This window comes from Enhydra lutris, unplaced genomic scaffold (genome assembly GCF_002288905.1).
Source record: "Enhydra lutris kenyoni isolate GAN:26980312 unplaced genomic scaffold, ASM228890v2 scaffoldscaffold21, whole genome shotgun sequence".
Lineage (NCBI taxonomy): Eukaryota > Metazoa > Chordata > Mammalia > Carnivora > Mustelidae > Enhydra > Enhydra lutris.
The window spans coordinates 47,935,820-47,950,051 of NW_019154105.1; the positions used below are offsets into that span (position 1 = coordinate 47,935,820).

Below are 14,232 nucleotides of genomic sequence, written 5' to 3' on the forward strand. Positions count from 1 at the left end.
AGGGGAGTCAAAAGTTTTCTGTGGATTTTCGACTATGCAGGGGATCAGAACCCCTGGGTTGTTCAAGCATCAACCATATGCCAAATGTTTTATGCTGGCAAACTAGTATCAGGGGCAGCAGTTCAGAAAAGAAATAAAAATAAATTGTGAAAGATTCATTAATTCTTTTACTCATTCATTCAACACCTATTTATTGAGTAACTATACTGCTAAGCACTATTCTACCATAGCAGCTGGTTTGTGGTAGCGCTATGCTTATCTCCAGGGACACCTGGATGTCCGGTAGTGACCCTTGGCCACGATGGGATGAAATATACTAACCAGTCATTTATATTGTTAGTATATTGTGCTATTTAATGTCCCCTGGATACAGTCCATATCAGTTTACTTACATTGTTTCTTGAAAATGTACAGATAGCTCGTTTCACCTGATTTACCAGTGGGGCTATAAAAGACCCCTTGGGAAACTTGTGCCTCAACTCCCAAGGCCATTGTATCTCACTTGTATCTTGACATTTCATAACCCAAAGACAAAGCATGTCCTGTGCAATTGAGGAAGAATCCTAGGAGCTCATCTGTAAGTTTGGATCTCTTTGTACTTGTATGTGCTTTCTTTCTCTTGCTGAAACAAAAACCTTCTATGGTTAAATCTTGTGAAGTCTTGTGAGTCTCTTGGATTATCTGACTCTGTAATTGTTGCAGCAGTGCACAAAACAGAAAGAGAAGCTCCTGCCCTTGTGGATCTTCCATTTAATAGGAGAAGGGAGGCAATAGGAGAAGGCAGAAAAAGACAATGTTATATAACGATAATGCTATGAAGAAAAACAAAGTAGGAAAAGGCTAAAGGGAGTTCCAAGCAGGAGGTACAGGGAAGACTTTGCTGAAAAGGTGACATTTAAATCAAAGAGACAAGGAGTTGAGGGAACATGCAAACAAACATCAGAGGAAAAAGCACTGTGGGCAGAGAAAACAAGGAGCAAAGACCCTCAGATGGGAGGAAAGCTGGGAGAAAGCAAGGAGGCTAAACTAGCTGGAGTAGAACAAATCAGAGAAACATTATAGGAGATGAACTCAGAGAGGTAATGGGGTACCAGATCAAATAGGATGTTTTAGACCACTGTCATGACTTTGGCTTTTAAGTAGAATGAGACGGGAAGCCGCTGGACTCGAGAGGAGTGATTTATCTGGAATGGTACTTAAAGGGCTTCCTCTGGGAACTGCATTGAGAAGAGATTCTGGGTGGGCAAGGGTGGAGCAGGAAGACCACTAGGAAGCCACTGCAGTGGTCCAGACAAGACACCGGAGCTTGGACCATGGAAGTAGGAGGGATAGTGATAAGAAATGGGTGGATTCTGAATACATTTTGAAGGTAAAAGTAACAGGATTTGCTGACAGATTATGTGTAAGGTATAAAAGAAAGAGGAGAGTCAAAGAAGGGTCAATTAAAATAATTAATTAGTTCTAACTGGCTACTATAGAGTTGCACTTAATGATCGATGTACCTATCAAATTTAACTAAGCTCATCATCTTCACTAACCTGCTCCTCCTCCTGTATTCTCTCTCTCATGGGAAAGGTACTTCTGCCCAGCTACCCAATCTAGACACTTAAATCATCCTTATCTTTTATTTTTCTCATACTCCCCAAACCTAATCAGGTCCTAAATCCTCCTAAAAATCTCTTGCAAATCTGTTGAACTCTTTCCATTTCCAACACTGTTCTTTTGCAGCAGATCCTTTTCATGTCTTGCCTAGACTACTAAAACAGGAAAGGACTTAAAAAGGAAAAGATTCATTGAGCATCTGTCTAGGCCAGGCAACAGGTTACCTGATTTATAGTTACTGTTTTTTAATCAAAATCTTCCTAATTGATTTTCTTGCCTTTAATCTCTCCACATTCCAATGTATTTTCCAAGAGCTATTTCCAAACACAAATCCGATCATGTCACTACACTGCTTCAATGAATCTAGGGCTTTATACATGGCAATTCCTCTGCCTGGAGATATTCTTATATCGTCATTTCTTCCTCTTTTACCCTCACTAATATACCTATATTGATCCAATATAACCTACCTCCAGAAAATCCTTTGGTGCATAAACAGGTCTGAAAAGGCTTAAATCTGGAATTAATAAAATAGATTAGAACAAAATTTCAATTAATATAACATATGAATGGTTATTAATAAAAAATGTTAATGACTCATATGTTACAATGCAGCTAGATTAATTCAGACTTGCAGAGTATTGACAATTTGTCATTCATTGTCTTAAGTTTTGGGAACACAAAAATGAAAAGGCAGTCCCTTCCCTTAAGAGCCTAAGATGACATATTTTGAAAGAAATTAAGAGACTCCCCTTCATAAATCTGTAATAAATTTATAACTGAATTGAAAAAACAATGTCAATATAACATAAAAGTTCTATATGAGAATTCTCAAAGTACATAGAACATAAATAATACTTTCTTAGTGAATTCCTCTAGTTGTATTGAACTGTCCTCCCTTTGAACTTATATAACACACTGCTCCTCTAGTAGGGTACTTATTTCTTGCCCAGTCTCCCACACTTATTTTTAAAGGAGTGGTGGTGGGACGCCTGGGTGGCTCAATTGGTTAAGTGTCTGCTTTTGGCTCAGGTCATGATCCCAGGGTCCTGAGATTGAGTTCCACACCTGGCTCCTTGCTCAGCAAGGAGCCTGCTTCTCTCTCTGCCTGCCATTCCCCCTGCTTGTGCTCCCTCTCTCTCTACCTCTCTCTGACAAATAAATAAATAAGATCTTTAAAAAAAATAAGGAAATAAAGGAGTGGTAAGGGATTATGTACATGTCTATCTATACAATTATATACATCTGTTTATCATAATAAATGAGATGTAGTTGTCACTCATATGTTTATAAAATTCATTGATTCCACTTTAACATTAAAATAAACCAAAATACTTAAAAACATTTAGAAGTCTCAAAACTTTTCACCATTTAACCTACCTTTAAAGCCTAAAAAATATTTACCTTAATTATGAGTCTAAGAAATCCACTGAAAGATTTAATCTACTTTTCTATAAAGATGTTTTCAAATGCTGCTTTAAAAAAGGATAACTGATTTAAATACTCTCGAAATAATGCAAAACATTGGTCAAAGTTAGGAATTTTTAAATTGCAAAGTAGAAGTTTAAGCAATAAAAGTAGAGGATAGGAATTAGCAGGGAAGGAAAATTGCTCTCTTTCCAAAAGAATTGTTAACATTGTTATTTTGGACCCAGAATTAAGAACGCAATTTGTTTCCTACTCCCACATTTTGAAAAAAGTTGTTCATATACCTGGTTCATCAGTTCCCATTTCATTCCATTTATTGAGAAGTTCTTTCTGTTCTCCAACTGGCCTCTAAAAAAGGTAATTTTAAAATTGGTTTCATTTTGTGAAGTTTAGCAATGCAGCTGAAAAATAAGAACCAATAACTTACCGAAAAGTTTGAATAAGCTACCATAACGTGAGAAAAAAATAATTTTACTACATACGGAGAACTTTTTTGGAATTACTCTTAAATTACTATTATTTAACTATTATATTTAGTCTGAATGGCTCAGGTAGAACGTGACACTAATGAGCCCCCAAAAAAGAAGGTAAATGATCTCTACTGGACAGTAAATTTCACAAAGAAATATTGCTCCTCAGTCACATAGTCCATCTCTTACCCCATCTAGCAAACTCAGAAAGGCATCGTAAGGGGGACTGGCAAAGACAGTGTGACTCCGAGTCAGTAGCATCATCTTCCTATATGAAAGACAGTATATTGCCCAATACTATATACTTTGACTTTATATGGAGAACTTTATAGTTCTTCATATAAATTTATCTGCTTTTTATACCATCCTTCTGGTGCCTTCAGTGACTTGTCCTTGGGTATTACGCAAAGTTCATCCACTATATCCTGTCCCACAACAAGGAATAAATAGCAGGTAGGGAGAATAAAGTGAAGAGAAACTTGTGTTTTCCTATTCAGGAGCCGTCAGAAAGAATCTTGAGCATTCCTCAGGTGGCTTTTCTTTTCCTCTTTATCTCTCCCCGCTCAAAACCCATAGTGACATGTAGGCAGCCATGGACTCAGCTAGAGGCGAGGCATCAATCCAGGCACTGACTCGTGCCTCCTGAATATCAGTTGAGTTGCGCTTGAGAAAGAGCCTGAGCTATGGACCCTAAGACTCGCTGACGTGACTGCCTGCACGTATTAAGAGGCAAAACTGGGTTGTACATTTAACTGTTACAAGATTACCCTGTACTTGCACGGATTATAAATTGCACCATTGTAAGCTCGTGAATTGCTAGTTAAAGATTAGCTAAGTAGACAAAAGTTACTCGCGTCAGAAGATCGCTACCAGCGCTTGGGAAATGGGTTTCGTAAAAGCTTAAGGTGTTTCATGTGATGTTACGTGTGTATGAAGAATCAACCGAAAATAGATCCTTCCTTATAATTGTTTCTGTTAGCTATATAATGCCTCACAGCCTTGAATAAAATTGGCACTGCTGGGACATCATCCACTGTGTCCCTCCTGTCCTCATTTCTTTACAAGTCTTAATACTATTATTAGAACTAAATAGTTCAATAGAGAGATGACAAATCATCATTCCATTCTCTATGTTAATACTGAAAGATGGTACCATACTGGCTATTACAAGATGATAGTATGCCTCAACCCCATCTCCGATTCAAAAAATATGGTTATTGTGCTAATTAGCCAAAAGTAAGGAGACCAAAGGTAAGTAAAATTCTTAAAGACCATTTATAACACTTATAACCTTTATAGCCAGATTTTTAAATAATCTATATGTAGATTATATATTGTATTTTTATTTATTCTCAAGATATGTTCATTACAAAAAGCATTACAATATATGTAATAGAAATCTATATAGAATATACCCACGTAAGTGGCCTTTTACAGATTTTTGTTTCAATATAAACTGGTATACTGGTTAAAAAAAAAACAACTGCCTAACAGTTACACCTTTATGGTACTCCTAGTATTTGATTCACAATAAAATACTTAAATGTTAAAATTACCTTTCGTGCCAATGGGATACTCAGTTCAGTGCACATGCTATTTAAACTCTTCAAAATTCTTTTTTCCCAACTTCCCTGAAATATAAAAAAAAATAACTTATTATTGTTTCTGGTTAATAATACCAAAACTAATTTTTTAAAAATTAAAGATATTATGAGTTATATAGAAATGGTGAGGTTGGTTGAGATTGGTTAACTTCATTCATTAGTTCACTCAACAAATATTGATTACTGCCTACTTCGTGCCAGATACTACCCTTAGTGCTGTGAACTAAGCCATGAACAGAAGGTCCCAGTCTTCATAAAACTTATGTTCTAGGGGGAAGGATGGCAATGAGGTTAGAAAAAAAAAAATCAACAACTCATATTATAAGAAAAAATAGCAGGTAATAAAAAGGTAAATTACTTTTAAGCATTTTGTAAATGTTTGATACTCAGAAATCCCATTAATAACCTAGTAAAAAATGAAATTTTATAGGAATTATTATATTGTGATTTTTCCAAACAAGACATTTCAGTCCTAAATACTTCACTATGCATGTTCTAATAAGAACCTTCTCCTACAAAATAACCACAATACTGCTATCACACCTAAGAAAACTAGTGTTAATATTTCACACCATCTAATATCTAGTCCACCATCAAACTATTCCAGTTGTCCCCAAAATATCTTTTATAGTTTTTAAAATCCATAATCCATTAAAAATGCAGGCATTACATTACATTTCATTGTTATGTCACTTTCCATGTAGCTGAATCTAGAGTCTCTTTGCTCTTTTCTCTTTCATGATATTGACTTTATTGAGGAGTCCAGGCCAGTTATCTTTTAGAATGTGTTACAATATGGATTTGTCTTATTGGGTTTTTTGCAGCATTGATTACCTTCTTCTCTAGCCCCCATATCTCTTTTAAGCTTGAAATAATAAGTTCTTTTTAATAGCCAGTCATAAACTGATTACCCATGTATACCATGTTTTAGTAAATTATTCTTTTTAACAACAAGCTAAAATGTCATAATTTTTTTTTTTTGGTCTTTTTACTAAAACATGCCTAGAGGCCACTTCTGGCTCACTGAAACCAAAATAAAATAATACCAAAGCTTCAAAATTTAGATCAAGAGAAGAGAACTATATATAACAGCATTTATAATGGACAGTTATATCCAGGCAATAAAAGTAGAATAATAATAATAATAGCTCCTTTATGTGGTTGTTATAAAGCTTAAAGATGTAAAGTGCCTGGAACAGTGACATAATAATGATGATAATAATAATCATTCAATAATCGATAGCTTTTACTATAGCTATTATTGTTCACAGCTTCCTCTTTAACAGACATATTTAAATACATTACCCTCTTTATCTGGAATATACTCTCCATGTTCTACTCCAATCCCCAACATATTTTTTCCTATTATCTGAATAAATCTTATTCACTTCTCAGGTCTTCATCTCTATTAAGATTTCTCTTCCTGGTCCCTCACCCCAGATAGTAGTAGGTGCATTTGCTTATAGTCTCTCACAGCACCCCTTCCTTCACCTATCATGCACATAATCACACTTTGTCTAGCACATAATAGATGCTCAATGATTGAATCGATTTCTAACTCTAAGTAATGTTGCAAGCATTTTTAAAAAATTTTGATACAATAGCCTAAGCAATGAATGAACAAAAAAGCATTTATCTGTAGGAGAAATATATAGCTGTGTGAAACGTATAAGCCTTAGTTCACTAAATATTTAGAAACAGATTTTCAGGAGTAAAAGAATAGTCTTCATAAATTATATGAAATGCTGACAAAACTAATCCCATTTACTGGTTTATTTTCAATTCTCTCTCTCTTTTTTTTTTTTTTTACTGTAAATATTTCTCTTAAATCCGAGACCTAAATAAAACACATTTGAGCACCTTATTCATGATCAATTAATTAACAATTATATATTGTTAGTTATAACAGTATAACCTTCTTCCACCCCCAATGTCCTATCCTCAATTTATCTGAATAAATCTTACTCAACTTTCAAGTCTCAGCTTAAATATCATCTCTTCTAATAAGCCTTCTGTCACTTGCTTCTCCCACTTCAGACTGTGGGGGAAGGAAATACAAGAAAGCTTATTTTGGGGGAAAAAAAAGGAATTTTAATTCAGTCATTGCTATAAAAATAAAATTTGCATAAAGATTAAAAATCTAGTCTCTGGGGCGCCTTGGTGGCTCAGTCGGTAAAGTGTCTGCCTTCAGCCCAGGTCATGATCCCAGGGTCCTGGGCTCAAGTCCCACATTGGGCTCCCTGCTCATCGGGGAGTGTGCTTCTCCCTCTCCCTTTGCCCCTCCACACTGCTTGTGCTCACTCTCTCTCTCATACTCTCTCTCTCAAATAAACAAATAAAATCTTTTAAAGAATAAAAAAATGAAAAAGTCCAATTCCTGAATTCATATCACTTATCCTATTATATAAAGAAAAACTTAACTGAAATGGTTTAAGTTAGTGAAATCGTGAGTTCCCTGTTTCCAGAAGTACTCAAGCAAAGGGACATGAACTTCAGAGGTTGAATGAGATAAACTTGGGTCCACTTCAACTCCAGTTATAGATAACTTTTTTCAGGTTCTATCTGTAGAAGTGCCTAAACAAGCCCAAAGTCTCAAAAATAAATGCTTAAAAAAAAAGTCCTATGCTATTTATTTAAATTAAAATGTTAATATATATTTAGCACACATAGAAAAAGTGGAAGTGGCAAATAAACTATTGAGAAATGACAGTGCACTAATGCAAGATGCAAAGAAAATAATGGTTTCTACCCAAAAGACATGAAATAAAGCTTTAAAATGCTACTTAAAAGAAAAATGAATGGCCTTTTACATTTAAAATGTTTAATAAGACGACATTACCTTTTACCCAAACCCACATCCTCTCCAAATGAAATTATTGTTGCCTTCAAATCACTTTCCCTAATAATTGCAATCTATGGTATTAAGTCAAAGGATTTCAAGAGTTTTATAAATAAGGTAATTTCTAAGCCATGAGATAGATGCAAAAAAATTACAAAAGAATCACAATTGTATTGAAAACTCTAATTGGGTATTATCTATTGCCTTGCTACTTTTTTATAACTTTTGGGACTTCATCAAGATCAAAAGCTTCTGCACAGCAAAGGAAACAGTCAACAAAACAAAGAAGCAACCCACAGAATGGGAGAAGAGATTTGAAAATGACACTACAGGCAAAGGGGTGATATCCAAGATCTGTAAAGAACTCCTCAAACTCAACACACAAAAAACAGATAATCATGCCAAAAAATGGGCAGAAGGCATGAATAGACACTTCTCCAAGGAAGACAAGCAAATGGCTAACAGACACATGAAAAAATGTTCATCATCATTAGCCATCAGGGAGATTCAATTCAAAACCACATTGAGATACAACCTTACACCAGTTAGAATTGCCAAAATTAACAAGATAGTAAACAACATGTGTTGGAGAGGATGTGGAGAAAGGGGACCCCTCTTACACTGTTGGTGGGAATGCAAGTTGGTACAGTCATCTTGGAAAACAGTGTAGAGATTCCTTAAGAAATTAAAAATAGAGCTTACCTATGACCCTGCAATTGCACTACTGGGTATTTACCCCAAAGATAGAGATGTAGTGAAAAGAAGGGCCATCTGTACCCCAATGTTCATAGCAGCCAATGGCCACAGTCACCAAACTGGAAAGAACCAAGATGCCCTTCAACAGACGAATGGATAAAGAAGATATGGTCCATATATACAACGGAGTAATATGCCTCCATCAGAAAGGATGAATACCCAAATTTTGTATCAACATGGATGGGACTGGAAGAGATTATGCTGAGTGAAATAAGTCAAGCAGAGAGAGTCAATTATTATATGGTTTCACTTACTTGTGGAGCATAAGGAATAACACAGAGGACACTGGGAGATGGAGAAGAGAAGTGAGTTGGGGGAAATAGGAGGGGGAGACAAACCATGAGAGACTGTGGAATCTGAGAAACAAACTGAGGGTTTTGGAGGCGAGGGAGGTGGGGGCTGGGTGAGCTTGGTGGTGGGTACTATGGAGGGCATGCATTGCATGAAAGGGAAAAAAAAAACAATGAAAGTAAGTAAGTCTTTAAAAGCCATATAATTTAGTGTGTAAAAATTTTGAAATTATAAAATAAAAAAATGACTTTCTTCACACTGAAAAAAATAAAGCAAAATATTTATAACCCTGCTATCTAAAGGAAAAAGATTTTAGTAATTCTCTGACTATAAAAGTAATACATTTATTCAAGATAATTTGGAAAAAAGAATAATATGTAAAGAATAGAATAATAAATAAGTATCCATAAGTTTGTATCAGCCAAAATAAACCATTGTTAATATTTTGTTCTCTTCTTTCATTTGTTCTATGCATGTGTGTGTACAGCTGAGATATACACCTGTGTATACATATTTAATTAGAGTGGAATTAAATTGTCTTATATTTTGCTTTTTCCATTTAAAATTATATTATATACATTTTCCTATTTCATTATATTCTTTCAAAAGTAACATTTTTTTTTTTATTTGACAGACAGAGATCACAAGTAGGCAGAGAGGTAGGCAGAGAGAGAGGAGGAAGCAGGCTCCCCACTGAGCAGAAAGCCTGATGCGGGACTTGATTCCAGGACCCCGGGATCATGACCTGAGCTGAAGGCAGAGGCTTTAACCCACTGAGCCACCCAGGTACCCCAAAAGTAACATTTTTAAGGGCCATATAACATTGTCTTTTGGAGATACCATGCTATATATATGCAAGCATTACTGTTACTCATTTAGATTCTTTTTTAAAAAAATTTTTTTTTAAATTTTTAATTTATTTATTTGACAGACAGAGATCACAAGTAGGCAGAGAGGCAGGCAGAGAGAGAGGGGGAAGCAGGCTCCCCGCTGAGCAGAGAGCCCGATGCGGGCTCGATCCCAGGACCCTGAGATCCTGACCTGAGCTGAAGGCAGAGGCTTTAACCCACTGAGCCACCCAGGCACCCCTCTTTTAAATTTTTAAATATTATCATGAACATAAATTTCTGCATTTCCCCGATTCTTCCCTTTAGATAAGGTTCTAGAAATGGAATTACCAGGAAAAAGGGTGAGCATCTGCCAAGAGGTAGGCACTGTGCCAGAAGCTGAAGATACAGTTCTGAAAGGAGACACTGATCCTGCTTCACAGAGATGGCAGAATCTAGAAGATAGTAAAGAAAAAGTACCTGAGAATCTGAGATCTCAGGGTCAGAAAGCCTTCCTACAGAAACCATCATGTAACCTGACACCTGAGAATGTGCAGAAGTTAGCCAGAATGTGTGAGATTTGTGAGGAGGCAGTTTCAGGTAGAAGCAACAGCATGAGCAGCGGTTCTCCTGCTGGAACTACTGAAGGAAGTCAAGTATGATTAGATAGAGGTAGATGTGGTGGAAGTATGCAGGGGAGTAAGGAGGGGGAGGAACAATGTGAGGACACAAGAGATAAGACTTGAGTAGTAAAGAGGAGCAAGATAATTTATAGTTTTTATAAGGAAAAATAAGAAGTTGCAGTTGTGTCCTAAAAGTCTGGGAAGTTTGGGGTTTTTAAAAAAGATTTTATTTATTTATTTAAGACAGAAAGCATGCTTGCACTTGAGCTTGAGCAGGGTGAGCAGCAGAAGGTGGGGTGGGAGGAGAGAATCTCAAGCAGATTCCCTGCCGAGTGTGGAGCCCTATGCAGGGCTTGATATCAGACCATGAGATCAGCACTGGAGCCAAAACAAGAGTTGGACCCTTAACCCACTGAGCCATCCAGAAACCCCCTAAAAGTCTGGAAAGTTTTAAGAAATGGAGTAACAAAACAGAAGGTAGAAAGATCAATTAGGAAAAGGATGAGAATTGAAGTCATATAAAACTTTTCATTTTTATTTAGGTTACTGGATTGACAGAGAACTGCACAAATTCAACCACATAGCATATTTTGAATTTGTCTGAGCATTTCTGGAGTGGATAAAGAAACAGGCTGAATATCATCAGGTAGTACAGATTCTAAAGCCAGACTGTCCAGGTTGAAATTCCAACTCTTCCATCTATTAGTTTTGTGAAACTGGACCGATATAAGATCCTAAGAGTAACACATCTCGCAGCCTTGTCACGAACGTTAAATGAGTAAATAATTGTAAAGCACTAGAATGGTACGTGGCACATAATTAGAGCGCTATGTGCTCACTAGTACTATTTCACAAGAAAATAGTACTTAAGGATATTGAGAATTAAGTATAAGGGTAATTATACTTAATCATACACTGAATATCAGTTTCTTCAAATACTGCTTTTCTAAAAGGTGTAGCAAAGTAGTTCTCACATTATTTTACATGGAAATAGGGTTTCACAGTCACATCAGTCTGAACAACACTGAATTAAATAAAATTAAACAGCTTCTTTATTGCAGAACATCTCAGAGCCCTTAACATGCCAAAATAAATTGTATGCAACAAAATTAAGGAGTATTGAACTAAAACCCAAAGTATAAAATAAACATCCATGAGCCCACAGTTATATAATAAATAAATGGGGGGGAGGGAGGCGACTCTTCCATGCAGAAACACCAAATAATTTCTGCACAGACTCCCACCTCATGGAGATGGAACATAAATGTCTCACCTTACATGTGAACCATAAATAGTGACTTCCTCCAAAGAGTACAGTATACAAGGGGATGGGGACCGAAAAGTGACTTTGCAGTGGGGCAGCCTCACAAATACTACCCAAGGCAGTAGAGCCAGGTCAGCAACAACAGTGCCAACCATGTCGACAGTATATACCCTGATGTGATATGAGGAACATAAAGGGCACTTTCTATCTGTGGTCCTCCTCCAAAAACCTCCCCCTGCAGTCTAATCATGAGAAAAACATCAGACAAATTCCAATAGGGGGATATTCTACAAAATACCTGACCAGTACTTCTCAAAACTGTCAAGGTCATCAAAAACAAGGAAAGTCTGAGAAACTGTCACAGCCAACAAGAGCCTAAGGAGACATAACAAAGACATGACAAACAAATGTAATATGGTATCCTGGAACAGAAAAAGGAAGGTTAAAACTAAGGAAATACAAATAAAGTATGACCATTAGCTAATAGGGGAGACTAGGTGTGGAATCTATCGGAACTCTATAATATCTTCTTAATTCTGTAAATCTAAAACTCTTATAAAAAATCAAGTCTATTAAAAAATCATAAAGTAAGTTGTGATTCTAGGAGTGAAAGGAATAGCACAGGGAATATAGTCAATGGTACCGCAACAGCAGTGTATGATGACAGATGGCAGCTACGCTTCTGGTGAGCATCGTGATGTGCATAGAGTCATCAAATCACTATGGGATACACCCGAAACTATGCTCAACACCTGAAACTAATGTAACATTGTGTGTCAATTATACTTCAATAAAAAATAAATACAAATAAAAACCATGAATTTTTAATCAATCAATTAATTAATTAATTAAACTGTGTTCACCAAGAGGAAGGCGGTATGGGCCTCAATTTCCAAACTCATTTGTCCATCGAACCCTTTTTTGTGGAGCATCTCTCAGGGCTAGTATTCAGCAGAAAACCCTCTGGGAAATGCTGATGCACTATAAGAAACCTCTTTCCCTCATCAACCCAGAAAACTGAACACCAATCTAGCTTGCCAAAACCTGTAGAAAGTTGATTTACATCCAACTCTGAAGACACAAGAGCAGAGTAAAGTTCAAATAACTCATGAAACTTTAATAGAAAAAAAAAAAAAATCAAATTTTTCCAGGCTCCAGTTCCAATATATTTTCTGCTGACTTGTTTAATGAATAAAAGTAGAAGGAAATACTGATTTTTTTAAAAGTTCTTTTTGATTGTAAAGAGCAAAGAACAACTTAATAAGGAATCACCTATGCCCAGGTCCTCCCTAGTGCTCCTACAGAATGTTTTAGCCAGCTCCCCCATAGCACATAGTACTTTCTACCTTACGCTCCAACTATTTATGCCCACGTCTTCTTTCAATGATAAAACCATGAGTTACCCATAGGCGGAATCTTTATCTAATTTCTTTCTTTCTTTTAAGATTTACTTATTCATTTGAGATAAAGAGGGAGAGACGGAGAGCGAGCTGAGGGGAAGGGCAGAGGGAGGCGAAGAGAGAAACCTAAGCGGACTTGACACTGAGCATGGAGCACAGCATGGGGCTCAATCTCACAACCCTAAGATCATGACTTGAACTGAAACCAAGATTTGGATGCTTAACCGACTGTGCCACCCAAGTGCCTTATATCTAGTTTATTTCTGAATCTTCATAGCACATAGTAGAGTGTCTTTTAGCAGGCATTCAGTAAAGATCTTTTAAATGAATATCACAATAATTGGTAGAAGAGATGACAAGCACCTTTACTATTAATTTGACATAAACTTCCCAAGTTTTTGCTACTTAAAGGTCAGTATGCTAGATGTAATGGGTATACAAAAATGTTTTTAAATTGTTACTGCTTCCAAGAGGCTTATAACAAAAGCCAAAAAGATGTACATAGAAATTGTTCTAACAGAACACAATTTGTGATAAGAACTGTAAAATGACAGTGTGCTACAAGAGTCTAAAAGAGGGAGAGGTCCTTTTCAACGGGGATGATAACTATCACAGAGAAGAATGTCCTCTGAGCTGACCCTCACAAATTAGATGGATTTTCATAATGCTAAGCAGGCAGAAAGAGCTTTCTGGGACAAGAAAAAGAAATGAGGAAAGTGTTAAAAGATGCAAGAGGAAAAGGCAAAATGATTCACTTGGAAGGGCACACAGAACAGTTATAAGACAGTAGAGACCAATAAAGTGGAAGGGGAAGCTAGGGACAAACAGTAAAATTCTTAAATGTTGAGCTTTGGAGTAGGAACTTGTTAGGCATTGGTAGTCACTGAAGAGTTGGGAGAAGGTAGTGAGATACATTATAAGGTTTCACCTGCTTGTACCTAAAATTAATTGTTGTAAGAGTATATATGATGATGGGGAGGGAGACAAGTTGAAAATCAGGAGGTGTAAGAATAAGACAAGGATGTGAATTAATGTTTGAAACAAAGCTAGCACTCGTCCTCCTCATCATCTCTGTGATCACCATGGTAATGGTCTTGATGATAAAAAGGAAGAAGAGGCTATAAGACT

At 36.4% G+C, this 14,232-nt stretch overlaps 1 protein-coding gene across 3 annotated transcripts in view; it reads right to left on the reverse strand.

Annotated features, from left to right (window-relative positions):
* LOC111148962 (TBC1 domain family member 19) overlaps positions 1-14,232 on the reverse strand; it is a 155,927-nt gene that overhangs the window by 99,335 nt on the left and 42,360 nt on the right. For all 3 annotated transcript variants that reach the window (XM_022505809.1, XM_022505807.1, XM_022505808.1), the window contains 3 exons: positions 5,057-5,131; positions 3,315-3,378; positions 2,073-2,119 (listed from right to left, as the gene is read on the reverse strand). In XM_022505809.1, coding sequence (XP_022361517.1) covers positions 2,073-2,119; positions 3,315-3,378; positions 5,057-5,131 — 186 coding nt within the window. The remainder of the gene's footprint in view (positions 1-2,072; positions 2,120-3,314; positions 3,379-5,056; positions 5,132-14,232) is intronic.